At 44.7% G+C, this 27,411-nt stretch overlaps 1 protein-coding gene across 2 annotated transcripts; it reads right to left on the bottom strand.

The window, feature by feature from the left end:
• On the bottom strand, positions 1-27,411 carry PDPN (podoplanin). Of its 2 annotated transcripts, none has more exons than XM_060014740.1 (6): positions 26,942-27,411; positions 8,800-8,933; positions 6,621-6,750; positions 2,949-2,984; positions 2,291-2,402; positions 1-1,720 (listed from the first exon to the last, which is right to left on the bottom strand). In XM_060014740.1, exons 1-6 carry the CDS (start codon positions 27,228-27,230, stop codon positions 1,714-1,716), a joined length of 708 nt encoding a protein of 235 aa, XP_059870723.1. In that variant the 5' UTR covers positions 27,231-27,411; the 3' UTR covers positions 1-1,713. The 2 variants fall into 2 exon arrangements, with proteins under 2 accessions (XP_059870723.1, XP_059870731.1); XM_060014748.1 differs by having other exon boundaries at positions 2,297-2,402.

Genomic DNA, 27,411 nt, shown 5'->3' with positions numbered 1-27,411 from the left:
TTATATGCAATCATCTGTTTTATTTCAAAACATGTCTACACTGCATTAAGCACCAACACAGATGTGACCAAGAAACCCACAGTCCTGTCCCAGCAGGTGATGGGTCCAGTGTATGACTTGGGGTTGACTATTATTTTTCACAGTGAGAGAAAAAAAGAGAGGATAGGAAAGATGAAACGAACATTATTCCCAACTCCTGTTCAGGAATCTGAGTGATGATACAGGGGATATTTAAGAGATTTCGTAAAGTTCTTCCGAAGACCCTTCTCCCCATCAGTTGATGTTCAAATATGGAACCTGGGCTGGTGGACCAGCTGGACTTGAGCGACACTAGAGCACACTGTTTAAAATTACATCCACACATTCCTGCAAAAGACAGAGGAACAGGCCATGCCAAAGTAGACTGATAGTTTTACTTTTTCCTGTTTTATGAACCCGTACGAGTTTAGAGGCTATCAGAACTGTACAACCACAACTGTGATACAGCGTCTGCTCAGTACAAACATTTTTTGTGTAGGAGAAAGAATTCAGTTCACCTACAGGGAGAAATGTCCTGAGTTGGATGGTGCCAAGACAGAACTGTCCATCGTGACCCCACAGAAGTATGTGGGATCTCAGGAAGACCAGAAATATCTTTCATTGTAAAATAGAGTCTCTAAATCCCGCTGCTTTTTAAAAATCAGTATTCCCATATCTTTCTTCTGAGGCAGAAAGTAAATGTTAGGAAACTGGCAGGTTCTCGTTCTCAAAGGCACACACAGGGTTTGGGGATCACTGTGGTTCTTGGTTCCTGGAACACCTGAGCCTCTGGCACCACTGGGCCTTCAGCAGCCTCCTTGGCACCCAGGGCTGAGATCCGCATATTCCAGAGCAAAGTAGCCAATCTGGAGGACTTGTGTCATGGGGAAGAGAGAAGGTCACCCCTTTAGCTCTGGATCCCCATCATCTGAGGGAAGTGGAAGGGGACAGGTAGAAACAAACCTTTGTGTCATAAAGTCATCATTGCAGCAGGCAGCCGAGCACACTGCGACCCTGTCGGTGCCCTTGTTGTGAGACACAACATGCCTTCCCCGAAGTACAGACTTCTGTTTATGATCTAAAATAGATACCTTTGCAATGATTTACCCAGACCAGTGAAAGGCGGTTGCTCATTACATATTATGCAAGTTTAGATTTTCTACTTGATTATTCACACCAAATCGGGCTTTAAAAACAGACCCAATTAGACTGGAATGCATACATTTCAACAGATCAGAAACTGCAAAATGCTTATGCCACTTACTGACATAGCTTTACACCCAAGGACGTCGTTGGTATAAATATTTCCAAATTCCTTTGCGTTTTAACAACAAGAGAGAACAATCAGAACAAGGACATGATTTCAGTTTCTAACATCGATTGAATTATATTGTCTACCTTAGTTACACATCAGATGACATAGCTTTGCTCCGTTTTCTATGCATTTTAAATCATCTTATACAAAATTTATATTAAAACAATTTTTTTTTCAGAAGACAAACGCTTAGAGAAGCAAGTCTTATGAATACTCTTTCCTTCCATTACTTTTGGCAAGTGGAGGAATCACCGTGGATTTTGAGTGGAGTGGTGAAGCATTTCCACAGGTCATCTTCTCCACACGGTCAGGCATGAGGGGGAAGTCGGAAACTCTCTTTTTAAAAGCATACTGGCAGGAGGGCACAATTCTTAAGCTCTTTAGGGCCTGTGAGAACAAAGAGAAAGGTGACGGTCACTTCTTTAACTGGCACTGTGACTGGTAATCCCGTAAGTCATTGTTCCTATTGTCCTTTGTCTACGTCTTCCAGTTCTGGATTAGGGGGCTCTTCTCTCCCTGCTCATCCCTCCTCCAGGCCTGGTCCTCACACCCAGGGTCAGATTCCCGGGCATTTCCAGACACATCACTCTGCAACTGTATTGCTAATTGTATCCCTCGACCCCCCCAGTTGTATAGCATTTATCCTTCCCCACCCAATCATATTATCTTCCCAACAGATGGGTTTTCGTTCAAGTTCACTTAGTTGGAAAATTAAGACAAGAGGTCAAATCTGGTGAGATCTCAATGGAAGTCAACTAAAGAGCCATCTCTGGCACTTTCCTGGGAATTTACGAGGCCCCAGGTAGACACACGTTCTTCTGGGGAAGCTTCAGACGTAGTGCTTACGGAGGTTGGTGGCTTCTGAACACGACCTTTATTTGGAGGTTTCTATTAGTTCAAAGGTTGGAAATGGCTGCCCTCATTTACCTATCACACGGGCCTAAGATATTTACTTACGAGTACCTTCCTGACATTTTCCGAACAAACACAGTGATGATTCCACCAATGAATCCAATGGCTAGTAAGACCCCAACTATGATTCCAGTCAGGGTCATTGTTGACAAGCCACCTGATTGAGAAGAAAAAAAAAGCATAAGCCCCAGATAAACAATACCCAGCAATAAGCAATGCCACTGGCCCACTGTAGATAACAAATGATGTTCTATGTTGTTTCTCCTGTATTCAGTGGGAGTTGACTTAGGAAGGGAGAAATGTTGGGTTATTCTAATCTCATATTATGAATGGAAAGTTTCCTGGGTCTCAAGATCTCTCAAGCATACCACTCCTACTAGGTGGCTTCACTGTTAATTACTGGGTAGCATTCGTGTACACACAGCTACTAAATTAGCCCCTATTTTCATTCTTAGGAATGATAAATTGTGATATGACACCGTTTTCCATAGCTGTCATTAAGTGAATAGACTCATTTGCAGTCTGCTTATTTTCAAATACAGGCTTTTCTCTCTTAAAAGAGGGTTGAAACCTATTCTCAGAAGGCTCGTATTCTGCTCCCATTGACTACAACCCGGGAAAGAATGTAATTCATCACAAAGATTAAGTTCAAAGAGACCTTTTTTAAAACATAAGAATATTTTGGTACCAAAATCGAACCCACCTTTCTTAACTGTTGGTTTTTCTCCATCTGTTTTCCCTATAAAGAGAGAGATGTAATGATATAGAATTATTAGGATTTAGTAACTATAATTTAACAATTGGCAGAAGATGAACAAAACACAAGCAAAGAGGATAATTTCTTAAGTAAATTGGATCAGGGGAGTTTTAAGCAAGCTCTGACATGATCTTGTTTCAAAACTATTATTATTGAATTTACGAATGCTTCTTCACACCTATGGGTCTGTAGTTCTTTTGTGGAGGTTACTTTTTTTCTCACCCACTGTAGAGAACAGTGTCAAGGAAACGGACCCATAGAGATCTTAAATAAATAGTCAAAGACTTCAGAAGTTAGGGTAACAAAAGAATCTAAGCCCCTTGATTCTTGGTCCAATGTCAAGACCATATGGAAAACTCACCCATTGTGATGAGGTCTATTTTGAAGAAACATCATTCTGAGAGCAAAATGTTTTGGAAGTTGTGGTGAAGACTGTGATTTGCCTCGTGATATCAATTTCCTAGCAAAATCCAGATCTTACAGGGCACATGATTTTAATGAGAATATACCCTTTGTATTTATGGCACTATTATTGTAGGATTTCTATCTGCAGCTAAACTTAATCCAATAGTTACAATGTGAATATTCTCATTTACCAAGGATGTGAAGTTGTTTAATTATGAATACCTTCCTGCAAGTAATAAAACTGTGAGTTTCTTTCAGGTAATTTTACACAATTTCTATTAAAAAATAAAGGCCTTTTGTTTTGTTTCTCCCATCAACTTCTTTGTATACTGAGTCCTTCACTCCTCTGGGTGGTAGGTGTTTATGAAGAAGTCAAGAGGCCTTGATATAATGAGACAATGGAGAGAAGTGATGCAATCAGGCCCTTCCCTAGAAACTTAGTTCACAATTTGCAAAATACCACAGATATCCAATAGCTTTCCTAATCAAAGGTGACACCAGCCAACCATCAGCTATACGATGCTTTCTTTTTCTAACGGTTGAGTTGGAAAGAAGTCATCCACTCTGTACCAAATCCATCTTCAAAAAGAAGACATCTTTTCAAGATGGCCCCAGGGTATGGGTCCTTGAACCCAGCTCTCCCTGCATGAGCTGAACTCACAGCTCTACAGCACTTACGTGGAGCTCAAGCTGATCGCGCCAACCCAGTTGGGAGACTGGGAGATGGCTGGTTTTGAAGCCTGCCCAGGACAAAGGTGTCATCCAATCAACTCCCTAAATGTTATACCTGGCTGCCAACTACCAGTAGAGACAGGTCATGTCTTTTGCTTATCATGTCTTAACATGGTGGCTGCATACTGGGCTCATAACATAACATTATCACCATCAATGACATCATTTGTCAGAAAATACATTACCGAAAATAAAGTTTGTGGAAGATTCATGACTAAATTAGAGTTTACTAGGCTGTACTCCTTAGCTCCCTCCCAGTTATACTGACTGTGATCATGCAAGTGTGTCATACATATGAACATCGTCAGCCTTGGGCGTTTCATGGGAAAGACATCTGCTGCCCTAATAAGATGACCTCTTGAAAAACCAATTGTTTATAATTACATTGTAACTCACATGTGAAAATTCCTTGGAACGCTGATGCACCAAGTGGGAATGTGCTAGAATCAGAGTTTTTGTGAAAGGGTGGGGTAGGGGACAGGACAAGAGAGCAACCGTATTTTCCAGTTAATAGAGAATTTTTATTTTTAAGGAATAGGAGAAATCTCCTGGTATGCTATAAAAACTAGTCAACTTGTAATGCTCCATTTTCTGCTGCTCATTAGCTGTGAACTCTTGTTACAAATGATCAATGCTTCTCCAAAATTTTGAAATGCTTTCCAATGACCAATTATCAATATATTGACGTTTCTTTCCTCGCTTAGCCCTATTTGGTTCTCTCTGGTGTTTAATGTTAACCATTTCTTTAGCATCTTGGAGTAACCGTAGGCTTTATTTTCAAAGCATGTTATAAAACTTTTTTTATCTTTGTGGTAAAATACACAACATAAACTTTACTATCTTCACCATTTTTCAGCGTACTGTTTGATGGTATTAAGTACATTCACACTGTTGTGCAAACATCACCACCATCCATCTCCAGAACTCCTTTTCTTTTTCTTTTCTTTTTTTTTTTTTTTTTGCGGTACGCGGGCCTCTCACTGTTGTGGCCTCTCCCGTTGCGGAGCAACAGGCTCCAGACGCGCAGGCTCAGCGGCCGTGGTTCACGGGCGCAGCCGCTCCGCGGCACGTGGGATCTTCCCAGACCGGGACACGAACCCGTGTCCCCTGCATCGGCAGGCGGACTCTCAACCACTGCGCCACCAGGGAAGCCCCAGAACTCCTTTTCATCTTGCAAAACTGACACTGTACCGATTCCCCACTCCCTCCTCCCCCACAGCCCTGGCAACAACCATTCTACTTTCTGTCTCTATGATTTTGACTACTCTATGTGTCTCATCTAAGTGGAATCACACAGTGTTTGTCTTTTGGTGACTGGCTTATTCCATTTAGCCCTCGAGGTTCATCCATGTTGTAGCATGTGTGAGAATTTTCTTCCTTTTAAAGGCTGAATAATACTCCATTGTATGTATATGACACATTTCTGTTTATCCAGTCATCTGTCCATGGATAATGGGGCTGCCTCCACGTTTTATCTACCGTGTCTACTGCTGCTGTGAACATGGGTGTACAAATATAACGCATTCAAAAAATCTTCAGAAGTGCTACAGAGTTTTTAAAACCAGATTGGCGATTGGGTCTGGAAATGCATATTAAACAGTAAGGAATAACTTTCTAGGTGTTCAGCTGTGCAACTGGTTTCGGGAACCACGGCTTTAGGGAAGGTCCTTATGTTTGCTTTCATTTAAAGATGAAAACACCTAACTATATAAAATGATTATAGAAAATTGCTTGAGTTAGCAAGCTTTCATTGCAGTTATCAGAGGATTAGTTCCTTTTCTCTTCCACTCCTATCTACTACAAAATAAGGTATAGTTTAAAAATATCCCAAACAACTGAATTTCTCTTAAGAAAGTTCTGGAAATAGGAGGCTCTTTCCCTCCTGCTAAGTTGTAATGGCAATGATCTTTCCTCATGCTCATTAGTGATGGTCTAAACCTCATAATAATGACAAAGACTCAAAGTTGCCCTAAAGAGTTTCACCTCATGGGGTCCCATTCACTTTGCTGCAGGTACCAACTGTGAATCACAAGCACAACCCCAAATCCCGGTAAGACTGGTTTAGAGTAGATTCTTGCTTCATTGTGTACAGACGTGAACTCAGTGTAAGGTGGTAAACGTTAGCCTAGAATCTACTAAGATTTACACAGGTTGGCTTACGTTTTACGCTTTTGGGTGTCAACACAAAGCTCTTAGTGTGGCATGATATCAGGTGAGGGTCAGCAATACGACACCCGTAGCTACCTAACTTGCCCCTGTGGAGGCATTATCACTAGTTGTCATATAAGGTTAGAAAGCTGTGGTCAGCAAACCAATAAATAAACATTCTGAAATTCATATTTCACAGAAAGCTTGGTTCAAACTTAGGGCTTGCATTCCAATATGTGCCCCATTGATTATTATATTCATTCCTGGATTTTCTGGAATACACTGATTATGCAAAAGAAGATCAACCCCTACTGGGGTGTCTGGTTTTCTTACCCGGGGCCGGACGAGTTGCCACATTCGGGGTTGTGGTGCTCTGGCTTTGTCCTTGGGAGTGGGCTGTGCTTTCCGCAGTTGGCCGGTCCTCTTTGTGATCCTCTGTTATGCTCTTGGCTCTTGTCGGCATCTGTTGGAGATGTAAATGAGGCAAAACAGAAATAAAACCTAATGCTTTATACTCTGCCTTATAACAGAAATGGATTTAAGGTGGCATAAATGTATAAGCTATATGATGACCTGAATTTAAAGTGGAAACAAGAAAACAAACATAAAGAAACAACAAGAATGGGGATAGGAGTAAAATCCTGAAGTAAATGCTAAATGTTTAGCACGCTGACTTCCTAAGGTCTAAACTCGTCAGAAAACACTGGGGCACGAGGCATTAATTCTTTCTCTTCCTTGAACTTGAATGGCACTCTTCCCCTGTAACATTTATTTGGCACATACGATGTTGTATTATTTTTAATGCCCTTCCTTCCCCAATTAGAGTGATAGTTAGCCTTTACTAAGAGCTTATTATTTGCCAGGCCCTCTAAATACCTTCTCATATACACCACAAAAACCCCTAAGTAAATTCTATTATTAGCCCTATAGTATGAATCAGGCTTAGAGAGATCGGATAATATGCCCAAGCTCACAGAGCTAACAAGCAACAGAACAAGAACTTGGAAATGGTTCTGCTGACTCCAAAGTTCATGCCAAGGTAGCATTCAACAAATATGCTGGAGAGCACAGGCAACAAAAGCAAACATTGACCAATGGGACTCCATCAAACTTAAAATTTTGTGCATCAAAGGACACAATCAACCAGAGGGAAAAGGCAACCTATGGAATGGGAGAAAATATTTGCAAATCATATACTTTAATATCTGATTAAAGTATATAGAACTCCTACAACTCAATGACAAAAAAATCAAATAACTTGACTTAAAAAAATGGGCAAAAGGACTTGACTTCCAGTCTTTTTTTTTTTTTTGGCTGTGCCGCACAGCATGCAGGATCTAAGTTCCCTGACCAGGGATCAAACCCATGCCCCCTGCAGCGGAAACACAGACTCCTAACCACTGGACCACCAGGGAGTTCCCTGGGCAAAAGGACTTGAGTAGACAAATCTCCAAATATGATACGCAAGGGCCAAAAAACATACAAAAGATGCTTAATATCACTAATCATCAGAGAAAAGCAAATCAAAACCACAATGAGATTATTTCCTCACACCTGTTAGGATGGCTACTATCAAAAGAACAGAAAATAACACGTTGGCAAGGATGTGGAGAAACTGGAACCACTGTGCACTGTTGGTAGAACGGTTGCAATCACTATGGAAAATAGAATGGAGGTCCTTAGAAAAATTAAAAATAGAACTACCATATGATCCAGCAATCCCACTTCTGGGTGTACACCCAAAAGAATTAAAAGCAGGGTCTGGAAGAGATATTTGCACAGCCATGTTCATAGCAGCACTATTCACAATAGCCAAGAGTTAGAAGCAATCCAAACAGATGAAGAAAATGTGGTACATACAATGGAATATTATTCAACCTCAAAAGGAAAAAAATTCTTACACATGCTACCATATGGATGAACACTGGGGACATTATGTTCAAGCATGCTGAAATAAGTCAGTCACAAAATATCATTACATGTGATTACATACATATAATAAATATCCCTGCATGTGATCACATACATATAATAAGTAACCTTGCATGTGATCACATACATATAATAAATATCCCTGCATGTGATCACATACATATAATAAATATCCCTGCATGTGATCACATACATATAATAAATATCCCTGCATGTGATCACATACATATAATAAATATCCCTGCATGTGATCACATACATATAATAAGTAACCTTGCATGTGATCACATACATATAAATATCCCCGCATGTGATCACATACCTATAAATATCCCTGCATGTGATCACATACATATAATAAATAAACTTGCATGTGATCACATACATATAAGTAACCTTGCATGTGATCACATACATATAATAAATATCCCTGCATGTGATCACATACATATAATAAATATCCCTGCATGTGATCACATACATATAATAAATATCCCTGCATGTGATCACATACATATAATAAATAACCTTGCATGTGATCACATACATATAATAAATATCCCTGCATGTGCTCACTCACCAGAGCTGTCAAGCCAGCAGACTTATGGGGCTCTCCACCGGCACTTGGGGTCACCTTGTGATCTCCCATACCCAGGGTCGCCTTGCTATTTTCCACACCTGTAGTCACGTCATCTTCTGGCCGGACCGTGCTGGCTGAAAAGGAAAGACTGAGTCAGACCTCAACGTGGAAATCATGTGGGCAGACCTAACTGGCCAGCTTCAGTCAGATTATTTTCTTTTCATTTCTTTTGGGTATTTTTTCTTTTTAGGGGGCTTGTCATTCTGGCTTAACACAAACCATTCTACATACATACAACTGCCTGGTTATCTCCATTGTAAAAGAAAGGAAGATGGGCATATAAAAAGGTGAAGCAGGCAGCCCCTCCCTGGTATCCCACTGAGGTATGCTGGATGGGGAGTGTACACTTTGCCTTTTCAATAATGAACCTGATTCTTCCTGGTGCCATTTCATACAATGAATTAATGCATTTGGGTCAATAGAATATCATTTAGACCTAGAAGAATAACATGGAAAGATTTCTAAAAATGCTAATTAGCAGGCTCTAACCCACCTACTGAATCAGAATGTCCAAAAGCAGGGCCTCCTTCTTTTTAAAATCAGTCTCACTGTCCATTTAGTTTTGAGATTGCTGTCTGCTTGAATGACTAGAATCACTGCCTCTGACCACAGACCTCACAGACGACACAGAGTTCAACCTCTTCCTTTACGGTTGGGGTTATCGCCTGCAGGGGAGATCAGTAATGTACTTAAGGATGCCGAGATAACCAATAGAACCTTCTAGTGCACCCAGAGCTGTACTAAAGAGAGACCTCACAGCCCCTGATTCTGGCTTTTCTGCATTAGCACTAGATGAATGACCCTGTGTGCCGATGAGAAAGGTTTCCAGAGGAGGAGGGGATGGGTGGGGTGAGATTGCAGGTTGAATTCCAGGACTCGGGAGAGAACTAGAAGTGGCCTCTTCACCCTCTACCGCAATGATCGGAGCTAATCCTGACCTAGTAGGAGCACCATCTCAACTCATCAAATAACCCTTTTCACAAGTTAAAGCAAATCTGACTCATTGGTCATGGGTTCCCTCTCCAGACTCGAGTGGCTCTGGAAGAAATTCCATGACTAACTGCAGTTGCAAAATAAGTGAGCACACAGCCCAGGAGCAAGAGCGAGGGGGTGCTTGGGGACTTATGTGCTTAACTGAAGGGCAGATGTTCATATCTAGACAGTGCCTAAGTGAGCAATCTGGCCCTTGCCTTAAGATTCCTTATTCTTCCCATGCTTAGATGGCTCACCCAAAGTCACAGCTAATAAATATCTGATCACAGCTTTTTTGCTATGCAGAGAGGAAGGAAACCTCTAGAGTAAATTCTCTTGTTCCGTGAGCCTTCTTTTTGCACTGAGGGTCCTAATCCAGTGTTGCCAATCGACGTTCTGGATGAGGCTCCCGAGCATATGCATTTATTTTTCATCTGGGGTGGGGGGAAAGGCTTTCCCTAGTTAGCAATAACTGAATACCTCAGTGCCTGCAAAGGGGTCGCCTCCCTTTTTGGCTGGTTGCTGGGGGCTCCTGCTAAGGATTTATGACCACGATCTCAGCAAATGTTGAATGTATTTTTTTTTTGTTTTGGCTGCGTTGGGTCTTCTTTGCTGCGCTCGGGCTTTCTCTAGTTGTGGGGGGTGGTGGCTTCTCTTGTTGTGGAGCACGAGCTCTAGGTGCGTGGGCTGCAGTAGCTGTGGCACGCGGGCTCAGTAGTTGTGGTGCATGGGCTTCAGTAGTTGTGGCTCGCAGGCTCAGTAGTTGTGGCTCACGGGCTCAGTAGTTGTGGCTCACAGGCTCAGTAGTTGTGGCTCATGGGCTCAGTAGTTGTGGCGTACGGGTTTAGTTGCTCCGCGGCATGTGGGATCTTCCCGGACCAAGGCTCGAACCCGTGTCCCACGTATTGGCAGGTGGATTCTTAACCACTGTGCCACCAGGGAAGTCCCAAATGTTGAATGTAGTTATCAAGCTCAAGGGGGAATATCCCTTTGCTAGGCAAGCAGTCTTCATTAAAAAACTAAGCATCCTATTTTCTTTTCTTCCACTCCTGGTTTGAACTCAGTTAACAGACCATCCACTTAAAAAATGTTTTCTGGAGTGTTCAGCAAAATCACTTACTATATGGCATCCTCTAACTTTAAAAAGCAAAATAAAACCACCCTTGCTTTAAACAAATTAAGTACTGAATGAAGTTAGTTTGAATTCTTTCATAGAATGTTCAGTTCATTGAAAGCGTAACTTGATAAAAATTCCTTCTTCTTTTCTACTCTTGGCCCACAGACCCAAGGACTAAAATTGCTCTGAATAGACAAAGGACATTTTATGAATGACACTCATGATTAAGAGGCATTTCTTTTGTCTCACTGCCCTGGAGTTCTTTTTGCTCCATGGGAAAGTTGATCTTTAACAAGAGATGCTCAATTCTCTCTCTCATTATTTCAGCTGAAGGCTTTCCTGGGTGAAGGGTTCCTACGAGCCCAGCTGCTGAGTTTCCAGCCAGCATTTGACATCCTTTTCTCTTGAATGGTGAAATTCAAATCATGTATTGATGCCTTTGCTCCCCAATCCTTTTTTTCTTCCTAAGACACGTGTGTGCACAGGCAACACACACAACTGTTTATATAAGTGCAGCGATGAACCTACAATAACAGAGTCTGTTCTGGAGCGGTGTTCCCTTATGCTCACATGAACACCTTTTTCCTGCCACACCCAGCCTCCTCCAGCCTGCTGGTCAGAACCAATGGAAGTTTCCAAATACAGCTGTAAGGCCTCCATTTGCTTTGGAATTTGTGTGTATGTGTTATTCTTTAAAAAGGTACTACCTCTAAGAAGATGATGTGATAATTTGATTTGATCTTAAGGTTTCTAAGTTTGAGAACAAATGAGCACTGAAGAGATGCTTATTGGGATAAAAGTGTTAATTATGAATCATTTTTATCTTAGCATTAAAGTCTAATAGCTCCGAAGAAATTATTCTAGTTTCCATACATTTATGGGATGGCATTTCTTTTAAAATATTTTAGAATTTGGATGGAATATTAAATCACACTCTTACTGTGATTGCCTTGCAACAGTCCCAAATTCTTGATTAAAAGCCTTTGTGTAAGTGTTTTCAGTTTTGTGGTTTTATTTACACTTCTCTGATTTGTGCTGGTGAGTTGTTCCATCTGTTTGCTGGCCGATAGGAGTGTCTTCTCTTGTGACCATTTTTCTCTTATGGTATTCACCTTTTTTTATAATTTTTAAGTGCTCTTTATGCCTTAAGAATGTATTCTTTGGAATAGATGCTACAATCTTTTTTTTTTTTTTACTAATTGGCATGTCTCTCTGTGAGTGGCAAGGTCCCTCACTAGTCTAACTTATTAAACTTGTTTTGTCCCTCTGATGTCACACTTCCCAACCCTTCCTCAAGATTATGTAAATTTCATCTATATTTTCCTTAAGGTTCTTTCTATTTGTCTTGTGTTCATCTCAAAGTGTGATGTAAAATGGGAATATAAATGTGATTTTCCCCCAAGGATTAAACTGTCATTGCAATAACTCCTCTTTTCCTCTCTGCTTCAAAACTAGCTCTCATTGAGACAAATGGTTTCTTCCAAATACTGTGTCAGGGTATTGGGAGAAACCTTTAGCACAAGGACCAGCCTAAACGACCTGGGCACTGCCATCTGCCCCCATGCCCCCTGCATTCCGCCCTCTGTCTGCAGACTCTTTCCAGAACTGATTCCTAAAGCTGTGTTCCCCTCGCCACCATCTCCCTCTTCCTCTTCACATCAGCTGACCGCCACTGAGCTATTCTGTGCCAGGGATGTAGTTAGAATAAAACAGGGTGCAGAGAGCAAGCACAAGGAGAGGGTGCCACACTCGAACAGAAGTGCACTGAGGTCTTTCTGAGTCATAGGTTCTGCTGAGGGCAGGAGGCACAGCATTACAACACACCCTCTCTCCCATTTGTTCAGCAATGCAGGGTTTACGTGACGTCTTCAGGCTGACTTTATATCACAGGGTGGGTTGCATTGGGCATTTTTGTCCCCATTGATCAGATGAGGAAGGTGAGGTTGACAGAGGCCCTCCTTGACCAAACCTTAGTGAGGCTCCTCTGAGCCCGCTTCTCAATGAGACCATGGCCTTGGGCTTCCGTGTCCATCATTGCAGAGTCCAGTTTCAGCAAGCACCCTGCTAAGTTCAGGTTAGAGACAATCTCTCGACCCCTCGATATGTGATCAAGTTCCCCATCTCCCACCTTTGATGTCTAAGTCCCTGGACTGCCTTTAGCAAGAATCCTGTTAGGCCAGTTTAGCAAGAAGCCCCCTGCCCTTGAGGTCTCTTCTTCATAGTTTTCTATCCACTGTCCCTCACTCTGCTCCTTGGCTACAAATCCCCAGCTGTCCTTACTGTATTTGAAGTTGAGCCCCATCTCTCTCCCCTACGGCAATAGTCTTGAATAAAGTTTTGCAGCTGCTTGAACGAGTGCCAGAAAAACTTTCTTTAACAAGGTCAGAAGTTAAACGATTTGCCAAGTCGGCCTGGTCAGTGATGGATGCAAAGCCAAGTGTTTTACCTGCTCATTGGCCCCCAAGACCCTTTGGTGACTCTATGGCAGCTGTTGCCTGGAAAATGCCCACCCGTCCTGGGTTCTGTCATCCTTCCTCTTCACCCCCACCCTCATCCTCCCTTAAATTATAATCCTGTAAAGAAGACGCGGCACATATATACAATGGAATATTACTCAGCCATAAAAAGGAACGAAATTGGGTCATTTGCAGTGAGGTGGACGGACCTAGAGTCTGTCATACAGAGTGAAGTAAGTCAGAAAGAGGAAAACAAATACCGTACGCTAACACATATATATGGAATCTAAAAAAAAAAAAAAGGTTCTGAAGAACCTAGGGGCAGGACAGGAATAAAGACGCAGACGTAGAGGATGGACTTGAGGACACAGGGAGGGGGAAGGGTAAGCTGGGACGAAGTGAGAGAGTGGCAGGGACATATATACACTACCAAATGTAAAATAGATAGCTAGTGGGAAGCAGCCGCATAGCACAGGGAGATCAGCTCGGTGCTTTGTGACCACCTAAGAGGGGTGGGATAGGGAGGGTGGGAGGGAGACACAAGAGGGAGGGGATATGGGGATAATGTATGCATATAGCTGATTCACTTTGTTATAAAGCAGAAACTAACACACCATTGTAAAGCAATTATACTCCAATAAAGATGTTAAAAGAAGATTACCATAAGATTACATTAACAATGAAAAATGTAAATTATGCACCCAAATAAATTGAATTACAGTATCCAATGTCTTCATAAAAAAAAAAAAATTATAATCCTGGTTGTAGGAAGCAGTTGCTTCCTTGGGCATCTCACCTCCTCTTATGAAATCCCATCCGTTAGAATCCCCCAATCAAGTTATTTAGTGACTACAACCTCTATTTCCTCAAATGAGTCCCCTTCTCGGACTAGGCACCCAGCAGTGGCAGGTTAGAGGTCAGGTGTGCTCTGCCTTACAAAGGCTGTATTGCTCAGAGCAGAGGTTCTCTTGCTTCTACAAACAAAGATAGCAGCAACGATGGAGACTGGCGCTTTCCCGAGGTTCACCTCTATCTCCTTGAATATTTACTGCACACCTACTATATGCTGGGCCCCATTCTGGGCACTGGAGACAGAGGCGTGAGCCAGGTGAGGTCTCCACTCTCGTGGATTTGGGTACCATTGTGGTGGAGTACGGGTGCTCACAACAAGCAGACAAAGAGCGAAAATCTCAAGATAGAGCTCCTGCACCCCGCCCCCCCTTCAGATCCCTGCTCACAGGGTACTTTCTCCGTAGGCCTTCCTGACCACCCATGGAGATCAGAACCCCCCTCCCCACACACTAATATTAGTGAATATTTGTATATTCACTGATCGACTGTCCCACTAGAACATAAGCTCAGTAAAGGCTGTTTCACCTCAATGTCCCCATTGCCTATGATACTGGCACAGGGGAGGCACTCAGTACGTATTTGTTGAATGACTGAGTGATCTCCAGGTAGGTGAAGAGCTGGTCTAACTAACCCTGAAGCCCAGAATGAGCTTGGAGCACCACACACTCCAGAAACAGGGTGATCAGTGTGGCTGGATGGTAAGAAAATGAGACCCGGGAGGTGTGGAGGGCCAGTCTGGTGGAACTCTGTAAGGAAGGGGTCTTGATTTCAACTGGAGTAGAAAGGAAGCCAGGAGATGATCTGAGTGGGGGCAGGACATAACCCCAGTCCCAGGAACCACTCTTAGTGCCATGGAATAGATGTGGGTGTTGGGTATGGTGCCGGCGTCAGACGGAAGCTGAGAGATCACTTAGACTGTTGTCCAGGCAGAAGTGGGTGGTGTTTGCACCAGGACAGAGCAGTGGGAAGGGAAAGAACTGGACAGGTAATGGCTGGAAAGCATCTGAAGTCATTACCCCAACAATCAGAAATAAATATGAAACCTCAGCGGCGAGACTTCATTTTACCATTTGCTGCAGCTCTGTGGATAACACCATTTATTTTATTTTTTTTAAGTCTTTTATTGAATTTGCTACAATTTTGCTTTTTTTTTTTTTTTTTTTGGTGGTACGCGGGCCTCTCACTGTTGTGGCCTCTCCCGTTGCGGAGCACAGGCTCTGGACGCGCAGGCTCAGCAGCCATGGCTCACGGGCCCAGCCGCTCCGCGGCATGTGGGATCTTCCCGGACCGGGGCACGAACCCGCGTCCCCTGCATCGGCAGGCGGACTCCCAACCACTGCGCCACCAGGGAAGCCCTTGCTTCTATTTTATGGGTTTTGGGGTTTGTTTTGGTTTTTTGGCCGTGAGGCATGCAGGATCTTTGCTCCCCGACCAGGGATCGAACCCTCACCCCCGGCATTAGAAGGCACAGTCCTAACCATTGGACCACCAGGGAAGTCCTGATAACAACATTTAGAGTATGAATCGGTGAACTGAAAAGAGAAGGATGTTCCCATATGATGCTGAGTTCTTTACCGGATTTCACCTTGTTTTATCAGGACAGCCACAGAAGCCTCCTACATAAGTTTAGGTAAAGAGCCTCTGCCCCATCTCCAGCTCCACATAAGGAAGAAGTTCCCTGTGGTCCTCTTTCTGCTGACCTGAAGCTTCAGAATCCAACAGCTGGAGATTAAAGTGGGAAAGTTGATTTTAAAAGAAGTCAAGCTGAGTTACCCCCAGGGTTTCAAAGAAAACCGGTGGTGTTAGCCAGTAGATTAAGGCACCTTTCATGCTGTCTGGATTTTCTAGCATCTTGAGCTGCTCCGGCATCTAAATGCACAAATAACCCTTTGAAGATGGATGACTGCACGGCCTTGGAATGATTTTTGTGGCCGTCGAGAAGTAGAATGCTCTTTTTCTTTTCTTGCAACATCCTAGGAAGTTCTGAATTTTCCCTGTAGGAGAAACTGTAAGATAACTGACAAACAAATAATCCCAATTAAATTTGGGAGAATGTAATGCTTTTAGAAGGAGGTCAAAACATCTACTTAGAAAACAAAACCAAAAATGCCTGCTTCTGTTTCTTTGCCCAGACACTGGCTTTTAGACATTATTTTTTTCCATGTCTCAAAACTGTGCTCAGAAGCCTGAAAATAAACACACCCCAAACTGCAGAGGGGTGTCAACCTCCAACATTTTCCGACATTCTGCAGACCACCCACTGTGATCACCGAGATAGTCAGATCTTTGTACAGCCTTTCATCTCCATTCAAGACATCCCCAATTTAGCTGTTTGATGGTACTCCTTTCGTGGGTTTCTGCAGCCGGAAGAAAGGTGTTCGGGCTTTGCTTTTATTTACCACATCTTTCGAGTGACCCCTCTGGTCCCATAGGCTGGCCCACATCCTCACTTGTACAGAAGCCTTTCTGTGGAATATCGAAAGCCATTTGCCGACCCAGACCCTCAACTCCTGGCAGACCCTGGGTTGTGGTCAGTACAATCACTGATGTGGCCTGTGGGCTTCCCCACCTACATCCACCCCTTCCAAGGATCCTGGTAAATTGCTTACGGGATCACAGTTTGGCCGTGGAGAATCTAGGCAACTCCTAGAAGTCTGGCCACACCACTCAGTACCCCACAGGAACACATGTGCTCTCAATTTTCCTCCAGGCAGTACAGTACAGCCTCCAGCCCACAGAGTCCCATATTCCCCACGCCTGGCACCATGGTTAAGTATTTAGCAGATGTTTGCTGAGTGACTGACTGAATGAGTACACTTACAGCCAAGTAGGAGATTTCTTTTGAGTCCTCCCTTTCCTTATAATATTCCTACCACCGTCCACCCTGCTTCACCCAAGAATTGTTAAATGTCTTCCCCTGATGAAAGAGACAGCAGAGCTGAAAACAGGACACTTCCCCTATGAGGATGGACTTTGCTGCTCTGCCGTTTGATTTTTAATGAGCAGCAGCCTGTCCACTCATTGCATCCGGTCCTGTCAGTCCCTGCAGGATGAGGCCGAGACTGCCCGCTGTCGGCATCGGGGATGTGTGCCTCTCCCAGAAAAAATCAAGAGAAACGTGTCAAGCCTGCAGAGATCAGACAAGTGTCACTAGTTCCTCTAGAGGAATCAGAAGAAATGCTACCCATTAAGACTTGGAGCAGCGAACATCCCCTGGCTTCAGAGAAGGGGAGGTTATGCTCAATGCCCCAAGGGGCATTTTTCTTTGACCCCTCTGGGTCACCTCCCAAAGCTGGAGGCAGCGTTCTGAAAGTCTCTGCTGCTGAACATGGCAATAAAGAAAGGAGAGGGGCCAGAGATGGCTGGGGACTCCTGTTTCATTTCAGAAGCAAGGACTCACACCACTCACTGGCAGGTGGAAGGTGCAGGACACGCAGTCCATAAGACAGGTCTCCCAACCACATCCATTCTCTTCCCTTCGATGGGGGAAAAGGAATTGGGACCTAGTGTGTACCCTTCACAAATCTTCGCCATCCATCTCCACGACCATCCACGCGGTAGGTATTTTAATAACGGCGACTAGTTTATAGGAGAATGTGCACAACGTTTGTGCCAAGCACTCTCTTTGGATCTTCACAAAAGCCTTGCAGACTGACATCATCCTCATTTTGTAAATGAGGATGGTGGAGCTGAGAGTAATCTACCCATGTAGCCAGCAAGGGGTGATGCAGGGCTTACACATCAAGATCTGTCAGACTCCAAAGAAATCCCCAGCTCTAACCACTCCGTTACACAGCCTTTATGTGTATTGGTTACTTTTCCACAGCTCCCACTCATTCTCCTCCCCCACTCATCTCCATCACTGTCTTTTTCACGGCCCAGGGAAAACACCTCTTTCTTCAGAGCCCCCTCGCACCCTCCCGAGGTGCCAGGAGAAAGTAATCTCCTCTAAATTAGTGTAGGGCTTGATAACACCGCATTCACGACTTTCTCCCTACTAAGCATTTATCAATTTATCAAACTTCCTGAGGGCAGCGTTCCTTTCTGCTGTAAGTCTATGGCCCAGCCGCTAGCAGTCTCTGATAACTGAATGAATGAATATTTACACTTTTCAGGACTCAGGAGAATGAATCAACTTACCCACTCACCCCAAACTCAAAGAGGGCTCAGGACCCTTCAAATGCCAAAACTACAACCTCAACCAAGATTACTCAACCTGGGGAGAGGTTTCTCTCTTGACCAAGAGCGGAATGTTCTCAGTAAAAAGAGGAAATGAGTTCACAGTTTTGTGGACTGGAAACAACACCTCGGTAATAACTTTTCTGGAACCCGGCAGGGGCCGCAGTCCTGCATCAAGAGGCCACCTCCTAGGGTGGACCGCTTAGTACCTGAATAACCAAACAACTAAAGCGGGCTTTAGAAGCGCTGGCCTGGAGCACAGCATCTCAATGGGATGATCGGGTGTTTGGGAAACACTCACCATCTGCTCGGAAACTGAGCTTGTGATTCACGCAGGGCTGTCAGCTGAGCAGGCCCTGATTTTGCAACAGTGAAAAGAGAAGCCCCTTCGGCTCTGACCTCACCCTCCACCCATGCACAGACATCCTCCACAGACAGTCCAGCTGTGAGCCCAGGAGGATGGGGCCCTACAGGAATGTACAGTATGTAGCTGTGTTTCCACTATCTGTCCTTGGCCTTGAGCCTGAGCCTGTTTCTTCTGAGCCTCCTTGCCATCCTTCTCCCTTGTTCCCATGAACGGGGAATTCAGGCAGCAAACTTTGTGTCCAGGGCTTATTTCTGATGCCATTTTAGTTGCGATATCCCCAGGTACCCATCACATACATCAGATTGGATGTCTTACTTGTACCTCAAACTCACTGCATCTATAAGACAATGCATAACCTCCTGTTCCTTCTCATCACATTGGTTCCTAATCTCTCATCCCTCCAATCTGATTTCTATCACCTGCCTTCTTGTCATTCCTGCCAAACGGATTGGGCCACTGTGTTTCTTCCCTCTTCCTCCTGCCAGATGCTTACCACGTACCAACCATATGTTTTTTTTTTTTTTTTTTTTTGCGGTACGCGGGCCTCTCACTGTTGTGGCCTTTCCTGTTGTGGAGCACAGGCTCTGGACGCGCAGGCTCAGCGGCCATGGCTCACAGGCCCAGCCGCTCCGCAGCATGTGGGATCTTCCCGGACCGGGGCACGAACCCGTGTCCCCTGCATTGGCAGGCGGACTCGCAACCACTGAGCCCCCAGGGAAGCCCCCCATATGTTCTTTTAAGCGCTGAATAAGACGGGTCCTGCTCTCTTCTCTAAAGAGCAAGAGATGTACACAAATAATTAAAATACAGTGATAAGAATAGCCAAAGTGATCTTGGAAAAGAACAAAGAGAAGGACTCACACTTCCCAATTTCAGAACTTACTACAAAACTACAGTAATCAAAACCATGTGGTACCAGCATAAGGAGAGATGTATAGATCAATGCAATAGAACTGAGAGTCCAGAAATAAACCCACACTTTTATGGGCAATTGATTTTGACAAGGGTACCAAGATAATTCAGTGGAGAGAACTGTCTTTTCAACAAAATGGCGCTGAGACCACTAGATATCTTCATGCAAAAGAATGGCGTTGGACCTCTATTTCACACCATGATTAATTCATTAAAAATTAATTTCAAATGATCAATGACGTCAGCGTAAGAGTTAAAACTATACAGCTGTTGGAAGAAAACATAAGAGTAAATATTTGTGACCTTGGATTAGGCAACGGCTTCCTAGACAAGACACCAACAGTACAGGCAACAAAAGAAAAAAACAGAGAAATCAGACATCGTCAAAATTAAAAAAAAAATTGTGCTTCAGTGGATGCTATCAAGAGATTGAAAAGCCAGCTCACAGAATGGGAGGAATATTTGCAATTCATACGTCTGATAAAGGTCTAGTATCCAGGATACACACAGAATTCAACAATAAAAAATGACAACCCAATTTTAAAATGAACAAAAGAGACAAATAGATATTTCTCCGAAGAAGATACGTAAATGGCCTTTAAACACATGAAAAGAAGTGCAACGTCATTGGTCATTAGGGGAATGCAAATCAAAATTATAATGAGATACCACTCCACACACACCAGGATGGCTACAATTTAAAAAAAAAAAAACCACTCAACCAAATGGAAAATAACAAGTGTTGGCAAGGATGTGGAGAAATTGGAACCTTTCTGCATTGTTGGAGGAATGTAAAATGGTGCAGCTGCTTTGGAAAACACTTTGGCAGTTCCTCAAAAAGTTAAACATAGAGTTACCATAAGACCTGGCAATTCTACTCCTAGGGACATACTTGAGAGAAATGAAAACATATGTCCACACAAAGACTTGCACATGAATGTTCATAGCAGCATTATTCAGAGTAGCCCCAAAATGGAAACAACCCAAATGTCCATCAATGGGTGAATGGCTAAACAAAATGCAGTACAGCCATATCATAGAATATTATTCTGCCATAAAAAGGAATAAAATTCGGACTCGTGCTACAACGTGGATGAACCTCGAAAACACCATGCTAAGTGAAAGCCAGACACAAGAGACCACATATTGTATGATGACATTTATATGAAATACCTAAAATGGGCAAACCCATAAAGACAGAAGGCAGATTAGTGGTTGCTAGGGGGTGAGGGAGGGGGACATGGGAGCAGCTGCTAATGGTGTGGGGCTTTGGAGGAGGGGGTGATGAAAATATTCTAATAGTGACAGTGGCGATGGTTGTACAACTCTCTGAATATACTAAAACCACTGGATTGTTTAACGTAGAGGGGTAATTTTATGCCATGAGAATTACATATCAATAAAACATTTTAAAGCAGTGATGAGTGGTGTAAGAGGTGAATAAGAAGACATCAGAAAATGTGGAAAGAATAAGAAGAAATCTGGAGATACTGAGCTACAAGTCTTGCTGGCTCTTATTCCCCCAAATCTGGTCTCATTCCCCCTTCTTCTGTAACCACGCTTAGTCTCTTTATCTCCTGACTCTCCCCCTCCCCCAAGACTAGTCCCATAAACTAGGTTCAATCCCATATGGTGTCCTTGTCATTAAGTTTTCTTCTGGCAATCACTATTCATGGCCCGATCTGCTCCCATTTGCCTATTGCCTACAGAAAAAGGTCTACCTCCCACTCAACATGGACTCAGCCTTCTCCCTGATTTCCAGCCCTCCCCAACTCATGACTCCATGACACCCACGACTCCAGCCAGCCTTCATGGCTTTTCCCAGCCCTGGGTGCCTGCCCACACCTCTTCCCACACAAACTCCAGGTTGTTCTAATTTCCACACATTTTTCCAAGCAGTCTTTCTTGCCAGGATTGCCCTTCCCTGCCACCCTGCCCAACCAACTCCACCATTTTTCACAGCCAAGATCAAGTCCCATCTTCCCCACAAGGGTTTTTGCAGCTCCTGAAGCCCACAAGAATCTCATCTCCAGACTAGCAGCAGGTAATGTTGTGTGCCACGCAGCACATGACTTTTGTGTTGCCTTGTCTGTATACACCACACACACATCTGCCTTGCCTCTCTGTGTGAGCTGCAGCCCCACTGTATGATTCCGTTCTAACTCTTAAAGTTCCTAATAATATGTGTGCTCTATAAATGTTTAAGGGAACAGGGGTTATGTCCTTTAGTTAGGTACCCCAACGTCAGTCTAGTTCTTCAATCTGAATTATGTATCCAACAAATAACAAGTGGACTTACTGCTGTAAAAGTTACTTGAAATCAACCTGCTGACATCTCTGAGTGTCCTTGGCGGCCACAAGCCTAAGCATAGCTGGCTGTTGTGCTGAATGTTTAGGGGTGTGGGCTCTGGGGTTGAGCTGCCTGAAGTGAAGTCTCACCATTGCTATTTTCTAGCTCTGTGTCTGTGTGTAAGTGACTGAAGCTCTCTGAGCCTCTTTACCCATCTGTAAAATACAAATAGTTCCTACCTTGTAGGTCTGTTGTGTGGATTAAATGCAATAGGGCTTGGAAGGTGCTCGACACTAAGCACTCAGTAACTGTTAGCTGTTATTATACAGTTGCTGCTACGAATACCACCCATGCAGAATCTAGTTCCTTTCGTTTTACAGATTCAGAAATTTAATCTTATTATAGGGTGATCTAGCTCAGATGAAACTGTTTCACCCTAGCCAAGCTCATAAGAGGGCAGGAAGTCAAATAGCTTATTTAGAATGGGAAATAGTTTCCCAATGCTTTCTACCCATATTTGCTATTCAAGGCGTGCCCTTCTCAAGAGTGAAATACCTGAAATGCTGTCTGGTGCAGATAGAACAAAGTCTGGGGTGAAGCAATTGGGTGGAATACATTTCCAGACTGTGAAAGAACAGGGATCCCTAATTCACAGGAGCCCTACAGCCACCAGATAAGACATCTTGCATACTAGCTGTTAGCAAGGATAACGTTTGCCTTGCCTAACTCACAAAGAAGTTAGTAAGTAAATATTTGTTAAATAAATGCATTCCTTGGGTAAGGCAGATCTCACGTCATCTAGTCCTTATTCCTTTCCCCTCCCTGTCTAGATTCTAGGCAAACAGACTCCCTTCTCCTCTGGGCAGGATACCATTCACTGGATCACAGCTTTGCTTGTATTAACTGTACTCACCCAGATGGAGACAGCGTGATGAATTACAGGAAATACTTCGTTCTCATCAGTAATATGTTGACGCATCTTCTAGTGGCCCTTCCCTACTTCCCACCTATATTCCATATAACTGTCATTCCCCTGCCTGCTACAAATGTAACAATGACAACGATTACCTCCCCCGCTCCGGGGGAGGGACCTCAGTGACCTCTCTCTACTGCCTGGAGCCCTGGAAGCCCTGACCCTCTGGACAGAGGTCGAGAGCACACCTTCCTCCGGAAAGGTGATTATCCTATTGGTAGGTTTGTTGTTTTTGGGGTGTTTTTTCTCCCTGTTGCCCTGACAATTTCAGTTTGCAGCTCCTCAGACAACTAGGTGAATGAGGTGGGCAGGTCTGCAAATTTCCCTCTGAACTTAGCTCGATTCCCCTCAAAGAATTAAACCCATCTCCTCTGAGCAATTCCCGAGGCAAAGACACTCGGCCAGACGAAAAGGCGGGAGAACCCAACCATCCCTACCTGTTGAAGTTCAAGGGAATGCTTGCCATGGACCAGCCGCCATGAGCAGGCTGGTTGGTGGGCGCTGGGGTGAGACAGAGGGAAGGAAACAGCCACCTCATTTTCCTGCCTTGGAGAAAGTTGGCAGAATTCCAGTTGTTCCCTAACCCGGCTCCATCTCAGAGCCCTCAGATAAAATGCCTGATCACTTTCCTTTCCCAAAAAGTTTTAAGACATCAGTAGGGAAAGATTCAGAACTCCAATCAAAAGGTGCTTTTATCCCCTGCCCACCCCACGGGAATCCTAAGACTTATCTCAGTAACCCACCCGTTCTCCCCATCATTTGATTCTCTTCCAGCAAAACACTCTCACTGGATATTTCTTTGGAATATCCAAGGAATGGCAGGTTCCTTGGAGAGCCTTACAGGATCTGATTTAGCTTTTCTCAAGTGAGTTTCAAAAGGGTACTGCCAAGTATGTGAGCCTTTTCTCTCTCTACATCCTCCCCTGTAATATTTCCACAAGTGGCAACCTGGCATGCCTACTCTTAGAAGCCAGAAATATGACAAATATTCAGATAAGCCCGTGGAATTTAAAGCACACGTTCGTCATTTTGCTGGTGAGGACTGAAGTGCATGCTTTTCGCTAGGTGCGCCTCCCCCGAAAGTGCTTAGAGTTCAAATCCAGCACTTCAGGAGATGATGAATTACTATTTGGGGAATGACCTAATGAATCCTATTTTAAGGTACTGTGACATCTTCATGTTTAAAGGAGTATTATGGTAAGTATTAAATGTAAAGAACTTTTTATACCTTAAAATTTTTTGTTTTCACGTTTAAGGAGTTTAAAGCAAGGTTAACCTTTAATTTCAAGTTCAACCTTCTCCTTTTTTTTCAGTGTGTAATGTAGCAAAAAGAAGCTTGAGGTTTGGAGTTAGGCCCATTTTTTGAATCCCAGTTCTGGCATATTCTGAAGATAATAATGTATAATTCAAGGCCTTGTGATGATTAAATGAGGGAACTGTGACATTCCTAGCACATGGTGGGGGATGGGAAAGGGAGAGAGGTGGCGTCCTTCCTACTTGGCCACACCATCCAGTCACTCCAAGGTTTGGGGTCTCTGTAATTCTCGGTATAGAGTTACTCACCCGCCTCTCATTATGGAGGCCAGAGGAACGAGAAGGGGCTGTGTCCCTCTGCTCAGCCTGGGTTCCTCCCTATTTGCCGTGTCCCAACTTAGCCTTCTTATGCTTGGATACTTTTTAAAAATGTGCTTTTCTATATTAAATGTTATCTGGGATCTCATACGCCAGAGGAATGGATAGCCTCCCTCACGAAGGCTCTAAGAGACCTGAGATGCTTTAAGTGCAACAAAAACTCTTAGCAACTCGTGAAGGTTTCCGAGCATCCGAAACTGGCAAGAGTTTTAGGGAAATTTGTTCACCGCATGATTAATCCTGAGCGGACTGGTCCCGGAAAAGCACATGTGGGTTTTCAGCAAGCAGCAGCCCTCAGAATTTCACAAAACAAACGACCTCATGAAGAGGCCCGTGTACGTGTTTTGGATGAAAGTTCAGAGTGAGGGTAGGGCCTGACAAAGGAGGAAAATGCCAGATGTGTGGACAGCAGAGCTCCTTTGAATCCACTAACATCCCAAGAGACAACACGTGGGACCAGATTATACAACTGAACGAGATTATAACACTAGATGAGGGAAGCCCAGTGGGGAGTAGACTTCTATGACAAGGATAATAAAATTCATCACCATAATTACCCCCAGCCCAGCTCCCCAACAAGAGCCCACAATGGCTCAGCTCAAAGAAGTTATTCATCCATATTCAAGTTGCCTCACTCATTATGCTCAGACAAAACCTCCTTCTGGGCCTCAAATCCTCGCCAGCAACCCAGCAACTCTGCATTGACACACAGCCCCCGGGGAGGGGTCCGGGGACGCTTCTGTCTTTAGCAATCGAGTTGCTAGTACTAGGGGTGGCTGGTTTTTTTCAGACAAGGTTTACCACTTCTTTTTAGGAGTACCTTTGATATTCGGGACTGTCTTTAAGATAATTACGGCTAACCCTTCCCTGGGAGAAAACAGAGGATGCCGCCCAGCGGCCGTCTTTCCTGGGCAGAGCTGGGATGCAGCTCAGTTTGGGGGCCTCCCACACCTGGCCCCGCTGAGCACAAAATGTTGTCATTTGCACACTGTCTGGCCAAAAAGGAAATGTAACTGAAACGCAGAGCCATGTATATCGCCCTGGAGAGAGAAGTTCCAAAGATAGGACTGCCACGAATAGCTCCCAGCCCTGCAAAGAGAGCAGCTCAGTTTCCCCGAAGCAGACGGGCCCGGCAGAGAGTAACAGACCGTATATCACTTCCCTAGGGCTGGGTATAATTGTCTTTGTGTGGCGTCCTCCCTCAAACCCCTCCCTTCAAGCAGGATTCTTCTGGCACCAGGCTTACCTCCATCCTCAATTTGGAAAATGAAAAAGAGTTTCATTTCCTCAACCTCCAACTCCAAAGATCACAAGTTAGCTTACAACGCCTTGGGCCACTATTCAGTGAGCAACTACCGTGGTACCAGATATTGTTTGGCCCTCGGGATCAAGGCGAAGACATAGCTGTGTCCACGGGAGCTTATACTCTACTGTGGAAATGGATGAAAAATAAAAACCCAAGAAAAAGTAAACACTGACCAATGTGCATGGATGCCAGAAACACAGCACACTGAGCCAGGAAGAGGCAAGATGAGAAGAAGATGTAAGAGAAAGAGGAAAAGGGGAGGAGATGATGGCAGGCAGAGCTCCCATCAACAGATCCAGCGGAGTGAAGGTCTAGGGAGTCACCAACACTCAGTCATTGGCGCTCTTGGCCAAGTTTGACACATGGCCCCGAAGGAACTTAAACCTAAATGTTCGAGATAGGCCTCCACGCACTCAGGACCCTCCCCTTCAGTCCTTTCGACACACACTATCCTCTCTACAGAGGATAACGGAGGCCTCTTCCAATGGGTTTCCGCTGGTAGGGTCCTGGGTGTGTCCAGCGTACCCTCCTACAGGGTATAAGACCTGACAGCCCCCCAGAGGGAGACAGTCGCAGCACAGGGGAATTCCACCCCCAGCCCCTGTCCCTCCCGATTCCTTGGGGTCAGTTTCTTCTGAGGCCATGGGCGGTCCTCCGATACACAGCCCTGTAGGAAAGCCCAGCGCCGCCAGTGGAAGGCTCGTGGCGGCTACCCTTCCACTCTATCTCTCAGGAGCCGTCGGGGGGGGGCCGCCACCGAGGGAGACCCCCTCTGCTCCACACCTGCTGCCTGTGGATTCGGGATCTCCTCCTGGCACCCCGCTCAGCTCTTCCTCTGCGACCTGGCACCAGCAAAGCCGCTGTCTCTCGTTCTCCCGGGTCCTCCGGACTCGTGCGCACACATACACTGCCAGCTCCCCTCTGCTCTCCCGGGCAACCTCAAATATCAGGCCCGGGCATTCCCGCAAGTCCCAGCTCGCTCGTCCCCACCAGCAGCTGCAGGGAGCCCCGCCTGCTGGGTCTTACCATCTGCCAGGACCCAGAGCGATGCGCGTCCCAAAACGAAGAAGAGAACTGGCACCTTCCACATTTTCTTAGTTGACTTGTTCTTTGCGGGGCCGAGCAGCTCGTTTCTGTGCTGGGGGTAGATTATGAAACAGCCAGAGGCCCTCGCTTGATGGAGCGAGAGACTGGGGGCTGGAAAATGCGGGGAGCAGAAGTCCCAGCGCGGGAGGGGTCCCCGAGTTCCTTCGCCCGCAGCGTCAGCCGGAGGAGCAAACTTTGCAGTTGGGAACTTTCGGATCAGAGTCGGCATTTATCTCTCCCGACGAGGGCGAGGGCGGGGACAGCCCGCGCGGTAAGGTGGTCCCAGTTCGGGGCTCCCTAGGACCGCCCCCTGCCTCTGTTTGGCCAGCGCGAAAACGATGACCTCAGGCCAGGTTTAAAGTTACAGGGCCGCGGCTGCGGGGCGCTGCCGGCAGGCGCGGAGGGCCCGA

This window comes from Delphinus delphis, chromosome 1, assembly GCF_949987515.2.
Source record: "Delphinus delphis chromosome 1, mDelDel1.2, whole genome shotgun sequence".
Taxonomy (NCBI): Eukaryota; Metazoa; Chordata; class Mammalia; order Artiodactyla; family Delphinidae; genus Delphinus; species Delphinus delphis.
The sequence above is the reverse complement of the archived record's forward strand: the minus strand, read 5'-3'. Positions and strand labels throughout refer to the sequence as shown.